The following is a 15620-nucleotide window of genomic DNA, read 5'->3' on the forward strand; positions in this document are numbered from 1 at the left end:
ATCAAGTGTATAAAGTCCCATGTCTCTGTATACATTGTTATGTGTGTATTTTTGGTGCCAGCTTTGCATGTATTTCTTCTGGCCAGATTGCAAATAAACCAGTTGCTGCTTTGAACCTTGGCGAGTGTGTTCTTCAATTTGGGAAAATCAGATATAGCATAATGCTCGCTGGACAGGACCCTCCATAACTGCGGTCCTTATTCTAAATTCGGCCTCACTCATACTCACCTAAAGGAAAGCCCCATACAAATTTGTCAGATATAAACATATAAATACTCCAGGATAAATAATCAAAATCAAGCGTTGCAATAATGTGTGTCTCATCAAGGCACTTACAAAGATTCCTTTATAATTCAATGAACTCCTAGATCAAATCAAAATTTCATGTAACGTGGAAGCATAAACCAAGTTGTTTTTTCCCCTGAACTGACAAAATGATCAAACTAAAACCAGGCTACTGTTTTACATCAAGTACAAGTACTATATTTTTTCATCATTTCCATCTGTTTGGCAGTCATACTGACTGGTTACCATAGAAATGAAGAGAGATGACAACTTACTTGACAATAGTACAAAAGAGCACATTGATGCAAAGATTCCATTGTGAGTCAACTTCCTATTACCCTTAGAATGTAATTTCTACTATGTACGAAGAATATAGTTTTTAAATGCTTGACTCATTGAGACATATTAGGAAAGAAAGTGGTTGCTGTTTATATTACAAGGTAGCAGTTTCATGCTGCAACTGCAAAAGAGCCCTTTTAGGCATATCTGAGGGATTTTTCTTCCTCCTGACCGTTTTTTAAAGAAGCTTATGCCATTAAAAATATGTTAAAATGTAAAGTGTTATAAGGTTCTTTGGGTTCTTGTAAATTATTTAAAACATCAAGATATATGTTTAGCAATGGCAAAAAGTTCATCCAAGCTATGTCTCATACAAATTCAGGATGCTTTGTTTTAGTGAAAGATAACAGGATAAGCTTCCTTCCAAGAACATACAAAATATGCTGATTCAGATACAATCACTTTCAGAAACAAAATTCTTAAAAGTTGCAAATTATAACTTGTCTAGTCGTCTGTGCAAGTATAAATTACTCTACACAAGTTAACCTGATCCAGAGATTGCCTTTTGTAATTTTCAACAGAAATTTGACCTTTTGAGAATTACCTTTTATCTTCCACAGTTGAACACTGAGTCCTCTGTAACTATGTAATTTTAAAAATAGCATTCTATCCTACTACTGGACGGTATGTCTGAGACTGTTTAGGGTACAACTAAACTAAAGAATAAAGAGTTGATACCACTTTAACTACCATGGTTCAATGGCACGGATTAACTAATGTTGCAGTTTTAAAAGGTTTCTAGCCTTCTCGTCCAAAGTTGGTGCCCAATCAAACTACAACTGCCAGGATTCCATAGCTTTGAGTAATGACAGTTAAAATGGTATAAAACTGCATTAATTCTATAGTGCATATCCATCCATTATCAGAACAGGATACGGCTTCATAGAAGGATTGTGCTATGGTCGCCTTCGTGGATGATCAGGGGGAGTGTGTCCCTGTTGGTGCTTCTAGACCTCTCAGCGACCTTCAATACCATCAACCACGGTATCTTTCTGGAACACCTGGAGGGGCCGCGAATCGGAGGCACTGTGTTCCGGTTGTACCTTTCAAGCAGGTTTCAGGTGGTGGTGCCTGGGGGTAGCTGTTTCTCAACAAAGAAGCTGTTATGTGGCATCCCACAAAGTGCCATTCTATCCCCAATGCTTTTTAATATTTACATGAAATCACTAGAAGAGATCATCCATGGGGCAGGGTGTTATCAGTATGCCAATGACACTCAAATATATTTCTCCATTACTTCAAAAAGGGCATGAGCTAAGGATAGTGTGTCTAGTCTAAATGAATGCCTGGAGGAAGTAATGGGTAGGAAGAAGAAAAACAAACTGAAACTGAATTCAAACAAAACAGAGGTACTTGTCATTAAGGGTCCTAATCTGGGGGTGGAGGTGTATCAACCGGTCCTGGATGAGTTATACACTCTCTGAAAGACTGTGTTTGCAGCTTGCTATTGCTTCTGGAATCATCCCTCCAAATGTTAGCCCAGATAGATGCGATGATCAGGAGTGCTTACTATAAGCTTCAGCTGATACTTTAGCTGTGGCATTTCCTAGACTTGGAGGACCTGAAGATGGTAGTGCACACATGGGCAACCTCAAGATTGGACTTTTGCAATGTGCTCTACATTGGGCTACCCTTGTACTATGTTCAGAAACTCCAGCTGGTTCAAAATATGGCAGCCAGATTGGTTATGGGAACATCTAGGAGTGAGCATATTGTATCTGTCCTAAAGTCACTCCACTCAGCAGCCTTCACCTTTCTCACAATTTTCATTTTGGTGGTAAAACGTGTCAGAGTAATTCGCAGCGTAGCAGCAGTTGTATGTTGTCAATGGAGCGCAGAACGAAGAGACGTCAGAGACGATGTTAAAAAGTATATACAAGTTTTACTTTACAAGACAAACACACTTGCAGACAAACAGGCTTGGCTTTCACTCTAGGCAGACACAAACTCAGAACAGAGCAAGATCTCAACTGACACAATCAGTAATGTACAAACACACTTGAGTCTGGATACTCCCCAGGTTCCAGCACACATCAAGGTCAACACAGCTTCTCAGTCATTAACTCTTTACAGACTATAGCGTACTCTGGATGATGCAACCTGTACAGTATATAATAAATGTTCATTTTTTTGTTCAACAATAAATGTGAATTCTTCTTCATGGAAAAATAAGACATCCCCTGAAAATAAGACCTAGTGCATCTTTGGGAGCAAAAATTAATATGACACTGTCTTATTTTCCGGGAAACACAGTACCAATACATACCTCTGTGACATGCCTAAGACTTAAAGAGGCTCACTAACTTTCTGTAGTGGAAACTTACACAGCATTTGCATTATATAAGATTTTCATAAAGCTAGATCTGCTACAGTCAGCTCTCAAAATTTGCTGAGGTTAGGGGCACAGGACCACCACAAAATTGGGAAATCAATTTTTTTTTTAAATCCTCTCTTTGAATCTCTAGGTTTTCTAGAGTCACTCTGAGGTCAACTTCCATTAGAAGTTGACTATAGAGTTGCTCTGGAGAACTTGAGAGATGTTCACTTCAGAAATATTTAAGTTCTTCTGCATAGCTCTATGGTTAACCTCCAGCAAAAGTTGTACAACTGGTGCGTGTACAAACATTCAATTGTCATTTGGTAACACGATTGTCTACTGGGTATCGTCAGGTCTCCTGATGGGATCACATACACCCTGGAAGCGTCTAATCATGTCTTGACCATTCAACTATCATGCTTTTCTACTGAGTTTGCACAACCTACTGGTTTACAGAATGCTGGACAGAAATGTACCCTTTCACTCCCCCTCTTTGATGCCCAGACCTCCGGGAGAGGGAAGGACTATCACCCTTTATCTATTACTGATTTAATATTCTGTAGGACACTGGGCTGAATTTCACACTGGCATTTGCAAATACCCCCATAGCCTTCTTTGTATCCTGAAAACCTATTCTGCCAGCATCTTTCACAAGCTGCCCATATTGGTGCATGCTTTAAAACCTATCATACATAATCAAAGAGAACACTACACATATAGCGGGCTCCCTCTCTACCTTCCTTCAGGAAACAACTGAAGACTTGGATGTTTCGGCAGGCCTTTGGAGATACAGTCATTAATTAATCAGCCCCAGAGGGTTTTTAATAATCTATCCCGTATTTATTACGATTTTACCATTTATGTATTTTAAATGCAATTTTTATCCTGTATTTTTGTTTTAACTGATATATTGTATTACTGTTTTATCTTTTTATAGTGTGATTTGTATTATGTTGCCTATGTTTTGTCCTATATTGTTTGAGCCTCTGCCCCATGTAAACCACCCCGAGTTCCCACGGGGAGATGGTGGCGGGGTATAAATAAAGTTTTTATTTTATATTTATTATTATTATTATTATTATTATTATTATTATTATTATTATTATAGCTAGGGTTCAACAGCACTTAAGCCCCCTTAAGCCTGAAAAAACCAATAGAAAATCACAAAGAGTATCTTGTCACTGCTATAATTTTATTGCTATCAATTTACCATATATGCAATATGTGAATATGTATTTTGCATAGATTTTAAAGCACTTCACAGCCTACCTAAAGTACTTCAGAGTTCAAATTGCTATATCAAAGCTTAATATTATTTTCAGGCAATGAAGCAGAGAGGTTCATGCAGGTTAAGAGAAATTATAAATGTCTCTCCAGTGATAGAGTAATGATGGCACATTGTTAGCATTTGGACACATATTTAATTTAGAAGGAGACGACAAATAAATTGGCCTCATGCTTTATCTTGTTAGGGTGAGATATCTGTAATGCAACTTCTTCAGTATACTGTATTGCGCCAAATTGCTATGTGTGTGTGTGTGTAAAGAAATCCTTGCAAAGTTGCTTGCAAAAGATCTTTGCAAAAAGGGAGCTGAGTTTTTGCAGAGGCAAGCCACGCCTCAAACAATGTATCAGTTTGCTGGCAGATGGCTGGGTTTTGTCAGTTGGGAATCTGGGCTTGCAGGGAGAGCACAGAAAAGACAGGCTCTCTAGCTACGGTCAGGTAGCAGTTTAAATATGCTATGCTGGGTATATTGAATGCTGATTGATTAGTTATTGATCCTACGCAACTACAAGGACATTGTACGATTGCTGAACTGTTTATTTGACTTCAACTCAACAAGTAAAGTTTTCTTTGTTTTTTTTAATTCCTCTGCCTGGTCTGAGTCTTTTGCACATGGTGTTAACTGGACGCTGCTGGTTCCGCTATACATACTCGCTAATATACTGTACTCCTGACAAGCATTTCTCTTCAAACCAATGGGACACACTTCAATTTCTCATTCGCAAATTCTGAAATGAAATATGCAGTTGCACATGCAAATAAGCACTTAAAGACTACTACAAGAAATGATATATCTTTCAACTTAATTTACTGTGCTTGCTTTTAAATATTGTCAGACTTTTGATCTACTATGTCTTGCTTCTCTATGTCAAGGAAAACCCTTTTTCAATAATATGGCCAAATGTGATTTCAGAAAAGTTCTCAACTGCTACCCTCTAATGATGGAAAGGGCAAAGGATGGGACTAAATGCCAGCATGTTTCAGCTTAAAAAGCTCACAGACAGTAACAAAGCATTAGATAAGGCATTTTGACCATTAAAAATGAGAAAAAAGCACTGCTGCCAAGGGAAAATGGGTCTCTTAAAATGCATAAAATATAAAATTTTTGATCTTGTCTTGGAGAATGAAAAGGAACCAATTTCATTCCAGAGTGAAATGCCTACAGTACTTCTATTTTCAAAGGCAAATATTTCAGTCAAGGTTGTGACAAACGGAAAAATACTGTTGAGGCATAACACTTCTCTCAGTACACTTTATACTGGGAAAAGGATCCAACAAGTATAAAACTATTTGAATTGGGGGATTTGCCCATTTTTTCCTCTCATATTCACACATTATTAGGAATAAACACTGTATTGCAGATTTCTGTGTATCTGCCTGCAAAAAAAGCACTAAGTTGACAGTTCTCTTGCATATGGCAAAGGGGAATTCAGCAAAGTTCTCCACAGCTGGATTTACTCTGCTGCACTAAAGAAATTGAAGCCATTTGCCAAGAAAATGTGCATCTGACAGGAAATAGCATCAATTATCATACTTCTACAAGAAAATGCACTTAACTATGGCTTTCATGTGTGTGCTGACAACCATGTAAATATTGTAAGACTGAAAAATACAATCATAGTGAAGACACTTAATACTTCAGTTTATAAAGCCTCTAAAAAGCTATTCTTATAAAGTCTTTCGATACCAGGTTGGTCTGTATTTTCTTCTTGTTCTCTGTCTAACTAGACCTGTTTTTTAAAACATTGGTATTGAGAGGATGGTGAAGGAGGACTAGGGAAAAAAACATATTTTTCTCTGCCAAGCCCAAACAATGTATCTGTAGGAAACAATAGTAGTTTTGTGCTGGGAGAGTATAGGAACTTACTACAGTTTGTGCATGCGTTCCGGGAATGCTGTAGCTGGGTGACCAGGCATAAGCCAATGCAGCAAACACATGTAGTCAATACAAAAACAACAACAACAACAACAACAACAACACAGCCCCTTGCACTGATGTGGCTATGTAATGTGAATACTGTGTGGCTTTCCAAACTGATTTCAGTTTGGATTAAAACAGGTGTGTGTGGCGGTTAACAATTCAAACCAAGGCAGAGATACTATGCAGTGGAATTGGGGCACTGGGATTCAGCCTTAGTGTAGCTGTGTGTGCGTGCCTGACTACAGGCAAAGAAAACACCAGAACTCTGTTTTCAGAATCCCTTAACAAGGAAGTGTGAAAAGCAAAACAGAAAAAAGAGTAAAGCAGATTAGCTGGTCTCAGCAATTATCCCGCATCATGTTAAAAAAAAAAAAAAACAGCTTTGCAAATTGAAAACATTAGAAAACGTTATCCCTGCATTTTCAACTGGTCTCTATAGCAGTGGTTCTCAGCCTGTGGGCCTTCAACTCCCAGAAATCCTAACAGCTGGTAAACTGGCTGGGATTTCTGGGAGTTGTAGACCAAAACACCTGGGGACCCACAGGTTGAGAACTACTGCTCTAGAGAATACAAAATGTTTTCATTTACTTATGCAAGGCTGTTTCATTTCACGTTTTTTTTAATGTATGTATGTGCCTTCCTGTAAACCTATGAACTTCTTATAAGATTTCCTTAAGCAAGGAATACAGAGATTGTTTGCCAGTTCCTTTCTCTGAAATTTCTCGTATATCGTACAGTACCTGGCATATTTATTGGTGGTTTCTCATTCAATACTAACCAGAACTAACTGCAAGATCAGGAAAGATCTGGTGCTTTAGTGTACCTAGGCCTCTCATATTGTTAATTTTGGATTTAAATTCTGTTTTTTTCTTGTTTTTAGTGTGTTTGATGTAGATTAATGCAACTCCATGGTCCCTTACAGTTGACTATGCTGACTATGGTAAAATGTAGCCTGACAAAATTTGGAGGGCCACAAGATATATATTCCTCAATCTGGTTTCACATTCTGCACACAGTCTTAGAAATAAGTGATATTAAACTCAATTGGAAATGTTTGAAAGAGAAAAAAACAGGTTTTTTTTCAAAATTAAAACATGTTGTGATTTAATTTACAACTGCACAGCACATCTAAGATTATAGATCTGGAACAGACCAAGGTTGGATCCCAGAGTAATTAACCTACAATGCAGCACTGTGATTTTAAGACTATTTGCCAGGGGTCCCCAAACTTTTTAAACAGGGGGCCAGTTCACGATCCTTCGGACCGTTGGAGGGCCGGACTATAGTTGGCCACCGAGCAATAATAATAATTAACAACAACAACAACAACAACAATAATAAAGAGGTTTGGAAGAGACCCCTTGGGCCATTTAGTCCAACCCCCTTCTGCCTTTATGCACCGAAAGCACAAGCACAGCACCCCTGACAGATGGCCACCCAGCCTCAATGTTAATAATAATAATAATAATACAGGGATTTGGAACAAAATACTCCTGACCTGTATTTAAATTGTGTTTAAAAACAAAGTATGGATTGTCGATGTTGCAATCCCAGGTGACAGAAGGATTGAGGAGAAACAACTGGAAAAGCTGACACGATATGAGGATTTAAAGATTGAATTACAAAGACTCTGGCACAAGCCAGTCAAGGTGGTCCCAGTGGTGATCGGCACACTGGGTGCAGTGCCTAAAGACCTTGGCCTGCACTTAAACACAATCGGCGCTAACAAAATTACCATCTGCCAGCTACAGAAGGCCACCTTACTGGGATCTGCACGCATTATTTGCCGATACATCACACAGTCCTAGAGACTTGGGAAGTGTCCGACGTATGATCCAATACAACAACCAGAAGAGTGTCTGCTGTGGACTCATCTTGTTGTGTTTCTAATAATAATAATAACAACAACAACAACAACAGCTTTAAGAGAAGAAGAGACCCTTGGGTCATTTAGCCCAACCCCCTTCTGCCCTTGTGCTGTGGGGGCCAGATAAATGGCTTCGATGGGCCGCATCCGGCCCCCGGGCCTTAGTTTGGGGACCCCTGCTATTTGCTATGCCAGGAAAGAAGCGCTTGTACACTGCTGGATGAGAACCTAACCATAAAACACCATTATTATGCCAGCACTGCAGAATGCTACAGAATGGCTGGTTCCAACATTCTTTTTCTCACCTGCATTGCCAGTTTAGGTATACAAAAGCAACTCAAGAAGGGCAAAAAATATTTCTCCTTAATGCTGAAAGAAAACCAAACATTCACAAAGACATTACAAGGGCAGAAGCCGTGCATTTCAGATATATAATTTGCACATGAAAAAGGGCCACTCCACGTGTAAAGTGAGACACAGAAGAGAATCAAAATGTTATAATTCTTAGTTTTATATAGCTTATTTTTATAACCTTATTTAATTTCAAAGTTTACAAAATCTTTTAAGCAGGCCATATCTTTTAAGCTTTTACGCCTTTCCAAAAACCAAACTGATGTGCAGCCATCGACAGTAGTTACATGCCAAATAAATTAAATTATGAAGAATTCCGGGCTATTGAAGGTAACAGTTATGCTACTGCATGCAATGCATTCCTCCTCCCCCATGTCCTAACATGCCACTCCTTTCTAGCACAAATGCTGAAAAAAGGATGGGGAAATGTTTTTATTTTGTGGCCATGTACCAAATTGATAAGGATCTTGAGGGCCACATTTTAGTACTGCACAGGGTTACTAATATGTGTGTGGGGAAGATGACAAAGTAAGTTATGAGTGCCATGTGTAATTCTTAGGAAGCTGGATATTTTTGCAGTTAAGCATAAAAGTGCTTTTTATGCTGTTCCAGCCCAATTTCTCCCAGTAGTGAGTCCTAGTGCAAATCTTCCCAGCCTGCAAAGGGCATCTCTGCAAAATCCATTCAACAGTTTTCTGGGCTATGTGAAAGCTGCTTAAGAAAGGCTTATTTAAAGTTAAAATGCAGGGTGGATGGGCCATCTTGCAGTCCGCTCATGTAACATGGAACAGAGGTTAAAATGCATGGATTACTACGTTACCCAAACGGCAGTTTCATGGCTTATTGCTTCAAAACACTCTGGACTGCTATTCTATCTGATAAAGGAAGCAACATGAAATCACTAATTAAACTATCTGTTAATATTTGTGTTAGCCAATAGAAGCAAAGGAAGGCTGCACCAGCCTGCAGCTTGTTCCCAAGTTGTGAGTTCTCTGTAATTCTATTTTACAGTTCTATATAGACTTTGCTATTCTTACTGATACCAATTTACAAAGCCTGTTTAAGAGACATCAGAAAGTATGCATTCTCATGAGTACCTTATCAGACAAAACCCATGACCATTGAAGAATGGGAGATCACATCTCTACATAAACTGGTATCTGAAGGCAGATCTCTCATATCCAGTTACAATTACAGAACACAGGAAATGGTAAAGTCTCATATATACTTCTAATGCTAGCTATTAAGAATGGCTATTTGGCTACTATGCATTTATGAAACAGGACCTCATCACACATAGAACATCTATCCACTTTAAATCTAGTGGCTGACTCCCGCAAAATTCTATGATTTAAAGGCCCCTTCCTAAACTACAAACTCCAGAATTCTGCAGAAGGCAAGAAGATTTAGATGCTCTAGGGGTGATTAAACACATTATTATTAATAATACTTCTGAAAGATAGCCAATCAACTATAAGTTTATATTTTAAATGCCAATATCATCTCTATCATCTGTATTCAGAATATTGCTATGACAAAAAGACATACATTTGATTCACAAATGTTGTCCTCGCTCTTTACTCTTACGCCAACCAGTACATGTATACTCAGAAATAAATTCCACTGTGCTTAGTGGGGCTTACTTGGGATTAAGTAGACATATGATTACTCTTCAATTTAATCTTTGTTTCTTCATATTCTTCTGTGATATACGTGCTTACGTCAACCACAACTAGTAACCCTGCTGGTCTGTAGGATTTATGTTTTGGCTAATGGCACAGGCACAGACGAATATGCAAGAGCGTGACTAGGAACTGCACCTTCTGAACCCTTCAAGATTAGAAATCTTGCTGTACCCTGTAGAGCAGGTGTCCTCAAACGTTTTAAGCAAGGGGCTGGTCCACGGTCCCTCAGAGTGTTGGGGGGCCGGACTACAGTTTGAAAAAATATACAAATTCCTATGCACACTGCACTTGTCTTCTTTGTAGTGCAAAAAACCCACGAAAGAACAATACAATATTTAAAAATAAGATCAATTTTAACCAACATAAACCTATCAGGATTTCAATGGGAAGTGTGGGCCTGCTTCTGGCCAATGAGATAGTCAAGTTAAGTAGGATTGTTGTTGTTGTGTGCCTTCAAGTCATTTCAGACTTAGGGTGAGCCTAAGTCTAAAATTGAGGGTGGGGGCCAGATAAATGACCTTGGAGGGCTGCATCCGCTCCATGGGCCTTAGTTTGGGGACCCCTGCTGTAGAGAGTCCTTTTAATATGAATAAGTGAAAATCCGTGAAGTAGGGACACTATATTTATTCTATGTGTGGAAGAAAGCAAACCACAGACCACTTACTACAATGCAGTCTGTACTTTATTTTAGCAATTACAATATGCAATACACCGGCAGAGAAGAAGAATGGAAGCTAAATAATCCTTTTTTAATTCCAACCCCTCTCCCTTTGTTTCTCCCTTTCCCCCCTTCTAAAATCCTTTGCACACCACAAAAACCCGCAAAACAGTGAAAATACTGTGATAAATGGTTACATTAATATTTATTGAAAACTCGTGAAACAGCGAGGGAGTGAAAAGTGAACCGCGAAGTAGCGAGGGAACACTGTATTGGCTTCGTGGAGAGAAAATGTGGTGTATTATTATTAATAATAACAAAATATAAAGCAATTCTTAATAGCTGGCCTCAACACTTATTTATTTGTGTGTGTTTGCAGATGTACATGCACAAATATGCACAGGTATGCTTCCTTCCAAGTTGCTATGGGGTTCAAATCTGTCTGGAAACTTCAGGTCCAAAACTGAATGCCTTCCCCTTTAGGGAAGGCACCAATTTTGATTTTCTGGTGAAGAGGGGATGTACTCTGCACATGGCTAGAGACACCAGTTTGATTACTGCATTACTTCCATGGGAATTCATATCTGGCATTGAAAGGAAATATAAAACGAATTATGCTAAAGTGCTTTGATTTCAACTTCAAGACAAGGTAATCTCTTCTACAATGTCGTATAATCCAGATTATCAAAGAAGACAATCACATTATCTATTTTGCACTGGATTATATGAGTCTACACTACCATATAAGCCAATTCAAAGCAGATAATCTGGATTTTATGTGGCAGTGTAGAAGGAGCCTGTAAAATACAAATCATCCCCCCACACTTCCTTGGGAATATAAAGAAAATGTAACAAATATATAAGGTGTCCTTCAAAAAGTTTATCGATAAATTCCCTTGAACAGCTACTAGCAGCTATGGTGATTATTTGAAGGCTAAATAAATACATTTATTTTGAAAACTAAATGTCATTTTGATGATGTAATCAAGAGTTAGAAATTCCATAATAAATTATAATTTTATGTAAGGTGTTGAAATTTGTGTCCCTGAGCAACAATGCTCACATCGTCGAAGCATTGAGTTGCAACTTTCACTTAAAGTTTCTTGTTAATCCAGTTAAGAGTGTATACATTTTCTGAAAATGTTAAACAAGTCAATAATCACATCCAAAATTTAAAATATTAAGGGTGCATACATTTTTGGGAGATACCCTATATTTTGCACCAGGAGGGGAGAAGAGGTGTGGAAGTGAACTTACTTATTATTTATTGGATTTTTAACTCTAGCTTTCTGCCAGAATGGTTTCCAGAGTGATGGATAATTCAAACAAAACCAAGGTTTTCGACAGTATTAAAGTCTTGGGCCACACAAAAACAAGCATCCTGTGGCACTTCATGAAACTTAACAGGCATCTCGGGAATTAATTCAGCAGCAGAAATTATAGTACTCTTTATTTATGGGGTTTGCAACAAAAGAGGCACTGTTTTTCCTTCCTAGCCAGGAGAGGAAATGTCTACCAAATTTTGTATATATACAGGCAGTCCCCAAGTTACAAACAACTCATTGTTAAAAACGGGGGTGAGACAACAGGAAAGGAAAGAAATTTCTCCCTAGGAAGGGAAATTCAATCCTGAAAGAGTAATGGGGAAAAGGGATATCCACTCAAGCTTTATCCCCATCCTTCCCACAACAAGCCACGTATTTCAAAATCCAATTATCACAGGAACTGAATGTGAGGTGAATTTTTTTTGAACAGGAGCACAGACAGCAAAACAAATACCCTACTATATATATATATATATATATATATATATGCGCGCATATATATATATATATATATATATATATATATATATATATATATATATTGCTGGAGAGACACTTAAAAATGTACCTGTTCTGACTTACAAACAAATTCAAATTAAGAACAAGCCTACAGAACCTATCTTGTTCGTAAGTTGGGTACTCTCTCTCTCTATATATATATATACACAAACATATGGCTATTCTGTTATTTTTCCAAAATTAAAAGTAGAAGTGTGTGCATGTGTATCATATGTATTCTGTATGCGTGTTTATATTGATATATATCTATATGATTATTTGTGTATATATGTATGTGTTTATATATCTGGCTGGGTGTGTATATGAGTATGTGTGCATTTATATACACAGGTATGTATGTATATGTACGTATGTTTCTATGTATGTGTGTGTGGCTGTATGTGTATATATGTGTGTACATATATATGGTATATGTGTGTGCTTGTGAGTGTGTGTGTGTGTGTATATATATATATATATATATATATATAAAACTATCTATAAATATATTTGTAACTATGTGTATATATATGTGTGTGTGTGTGTGTGTACAGTATGTGTATATATGTGTGTCTGTGTTCATATCTGACTGAGTGTGTGTGATGACTATGTGTGCATTTGTATACATGGGTATGTATGTGTGTATGTTTCTCTATATATGTATATGTGTCTGGCTGTATGTGTGTATATATGTGTGTATGTGCTGTGGCGCAGGCGGGAGAGCAAGCCAGTGCAATTAACTGGATTGAATCACTCTGACCAGGAGGTCATGAGTTCGAGCCCCGCTCGGAGCCTATGTTTGTTTGTCTTTTTTCTATGTTAAAAGGCATTGAATGTTTGCCTATATGTGTGATGTGATCCGCCCTGAGTCCCCTTCGGGGTGAGAAGGGCGGAATACAAATGCTGTAAATAAATAAATAAATATGGTATATGTGTGTGTTTGTGTGTGTGTGTATACATATAAAACTAGATATAAATATGTTTCTATATGTGGTGTGTGTGGCTGTATGTGTATATGTGTATATATATATACAGTAGAGTCGCACTTATCCAACACTTGCTTATCCAAGTTCTGGATTATCCAACACATTTTTGTAGTCAATGTTTTCAATACATCGTGATATTTTGGTGCTAAATTAGTAAATACAGTAATTACTACATAGTATTACTGCGTATTGAACTACTTTATCAAATTTGTTGTAAAACATGATGTTTTGGTGCTTAATTTGTAAAATCATAACCTAATTTGATGTTTAATAGGCTTTTCCTTAATCCCTCCTTATTATCCAACATATTCACTTATCCAACATTTTGCCGGCCGTTTATGTTGGATAAGTGAGACTCTACTGTATATATACATGTGTGTGTTTATATATCTGACTGGTGTGTATGTGTGTATAGGACTATATGTGCATCTGTATACACAGGTATGTACGTGTGTGCATATATGTATATGTGTTTCTCTCACTAGCTATATATATATATATATATATATAACTATATAAAATACGTTTCTATGTGTGTGTCTAAATGTGTGTGTGTGTGTGTGTGGTATATGTGTGTGTACACAACCACTGTTTGGTGGGATGCACATTCCTGTATTATACTAATAATGCCAAACAGAAGGGGGTGGGAAATCAACCTTCATCTTTGATGTTTGCTCAGATGTGGGATGTGAGAGCCCTCTTGGTGTGCCTGGGCGTGTTTCTTCTCTCTCTCTCTCTCGTGTGGCATTGCCTGCCAGTGCCTCACCTGGAGGACTCCCCGTGGAAGCTGCCTCCGTCGAGGAGCCGCACTTTGCAGAAGAGGATCCCGTTGACGAAGGGCACCGAGGAGAGCTCGTCCAGCTCCAGCTCCACACGGAACTTGAACTTCTTCTTCTTCATCATCATGAAGGCCATGAAGAGGGGGGGGGGGGGTCGCGCAGGGGAGGCCTAAACAAGTCTTGCCCGCCAGGAGGGCCCCTCCTTCCGCCTCGACCTCCTGCTGCTACCCGCCGGCCGGCTCCTCCATGGCCGCCGACGCGTCTTCCTTCGGAGAAGTCGAAGGAAGGAGAAGGAAATAAACAAACCGCCCGCCCGCTTCGCTTCAGCCAAGCGGCGGGGGCGCTGCCACGCAGCGTTTTCCGACGCCGTCCTTGCTGCGCCCGCCCGTAGCTCCCTCCTCAAGCGCTATAGCCGCCGCCGCCTGCCTTTCAAACCAGCCCGCCTCCCGGCCTCCCAGGGGCGGGACCTTCTCCTGTCAATCAGTCCTGAGGCCCCGCCTTTCCCTTGCTCTCTCAGACTGTACAACAGGGGTCCCCAAACTAAGGCCCGGGGGCCGGATGCGGCCCTCCGAGGTCATTTACCTGGCCCCCGCCCTCAGTTTTATAATATAATATATTGTATATGCATATAATATTTATAATAATATTATAATGTAATACAATATAACACTAATAATATTACCATATAATAATATTAATTATATATTCTATATCTATATATATAAAAGAGTGATGGCATCAGGGCAGTGGACAAAACAACAAAACTACAGGCCCCCCAACCTCGAAATTTGACAACACAACCCATCATCCACGCCTCTAGGTTGATACAACAAAAAGAAAAGAAAAATAAAGTCCTAATTAGAGGGAGAGCAATAATTTTTTTATCCAATTGCTGCCAGTTTAGAGGGCTAATCTCTGCCCACTTCGTTGCCTAGCAACCAAGGGACAGCCAGGTTTCAGTTAGGGGACAGGCAAATTTAGGCCTCACTTAGGCTTCTTCCACAGATTATCTAATTTGCACTGGATTATATGGCAGTGTAGACTCAAGGCCCTTCCACACAGCTATATAACCCATTTATAATCTTATATTATCTGATTTGCACTGGATTATCTTGACTCCACACTTCCATATAATCCATTTCAGTGTGCATTTTATACAACTGTGAAGAAGGGGCCTCATATAATCCAGTTCTAAGCAGATAATATAAGATGATCAATATACAGTAGACTCTCACTTATCCAACATAAACAGGCCGGCAGGATAAGTAAATATATTGGATAATAAGAAGGGATTCAGGAAAAGCTGATTAAACATCAAATTAGG

General features: G+C 38.7%; 1 protein-coding gene across 1 annotated transcript in view; it reads right to left on the reverse strand.

Moving 5' to 3' along the window:
- The window catches only part of eeig2 (EEIG family member 2), a 38336-nt gene extending 23619 nt beyond the window's left edge, over window positions 1–14717 (reverse strand). Inside the window, exon 1 of the mRNA XM_003223599.4 lies at window positions 14284–14717. Coding sequence (XP_003223647.1) covers window positions 14284–14432 — 149 coding nt within the window. The 5' untranslated portion in view covers window positions 14433–14717. The remainder of the gene's footprint in view (window positions 1–14283) is intronic.
- Window positions 14718–15620: the final 903 nt, after the last annotated feature.

Source organism: Anolis carolinensis, chromosome 4 (genome assembly GCF_035594765.1).
Source record: "Anolis carolinensis isolate JA03-04 chromosome 4, rAnoCar3.1.pri, whole genome shotgun sequence".
Classification (NCBI taxonomy): domain Eukaryota; kingdom Metazoa; phylum Chordata; class Lepidosauria; order Squamata; family Dactyloidae; genus Anolis; species Anolis carolinensis.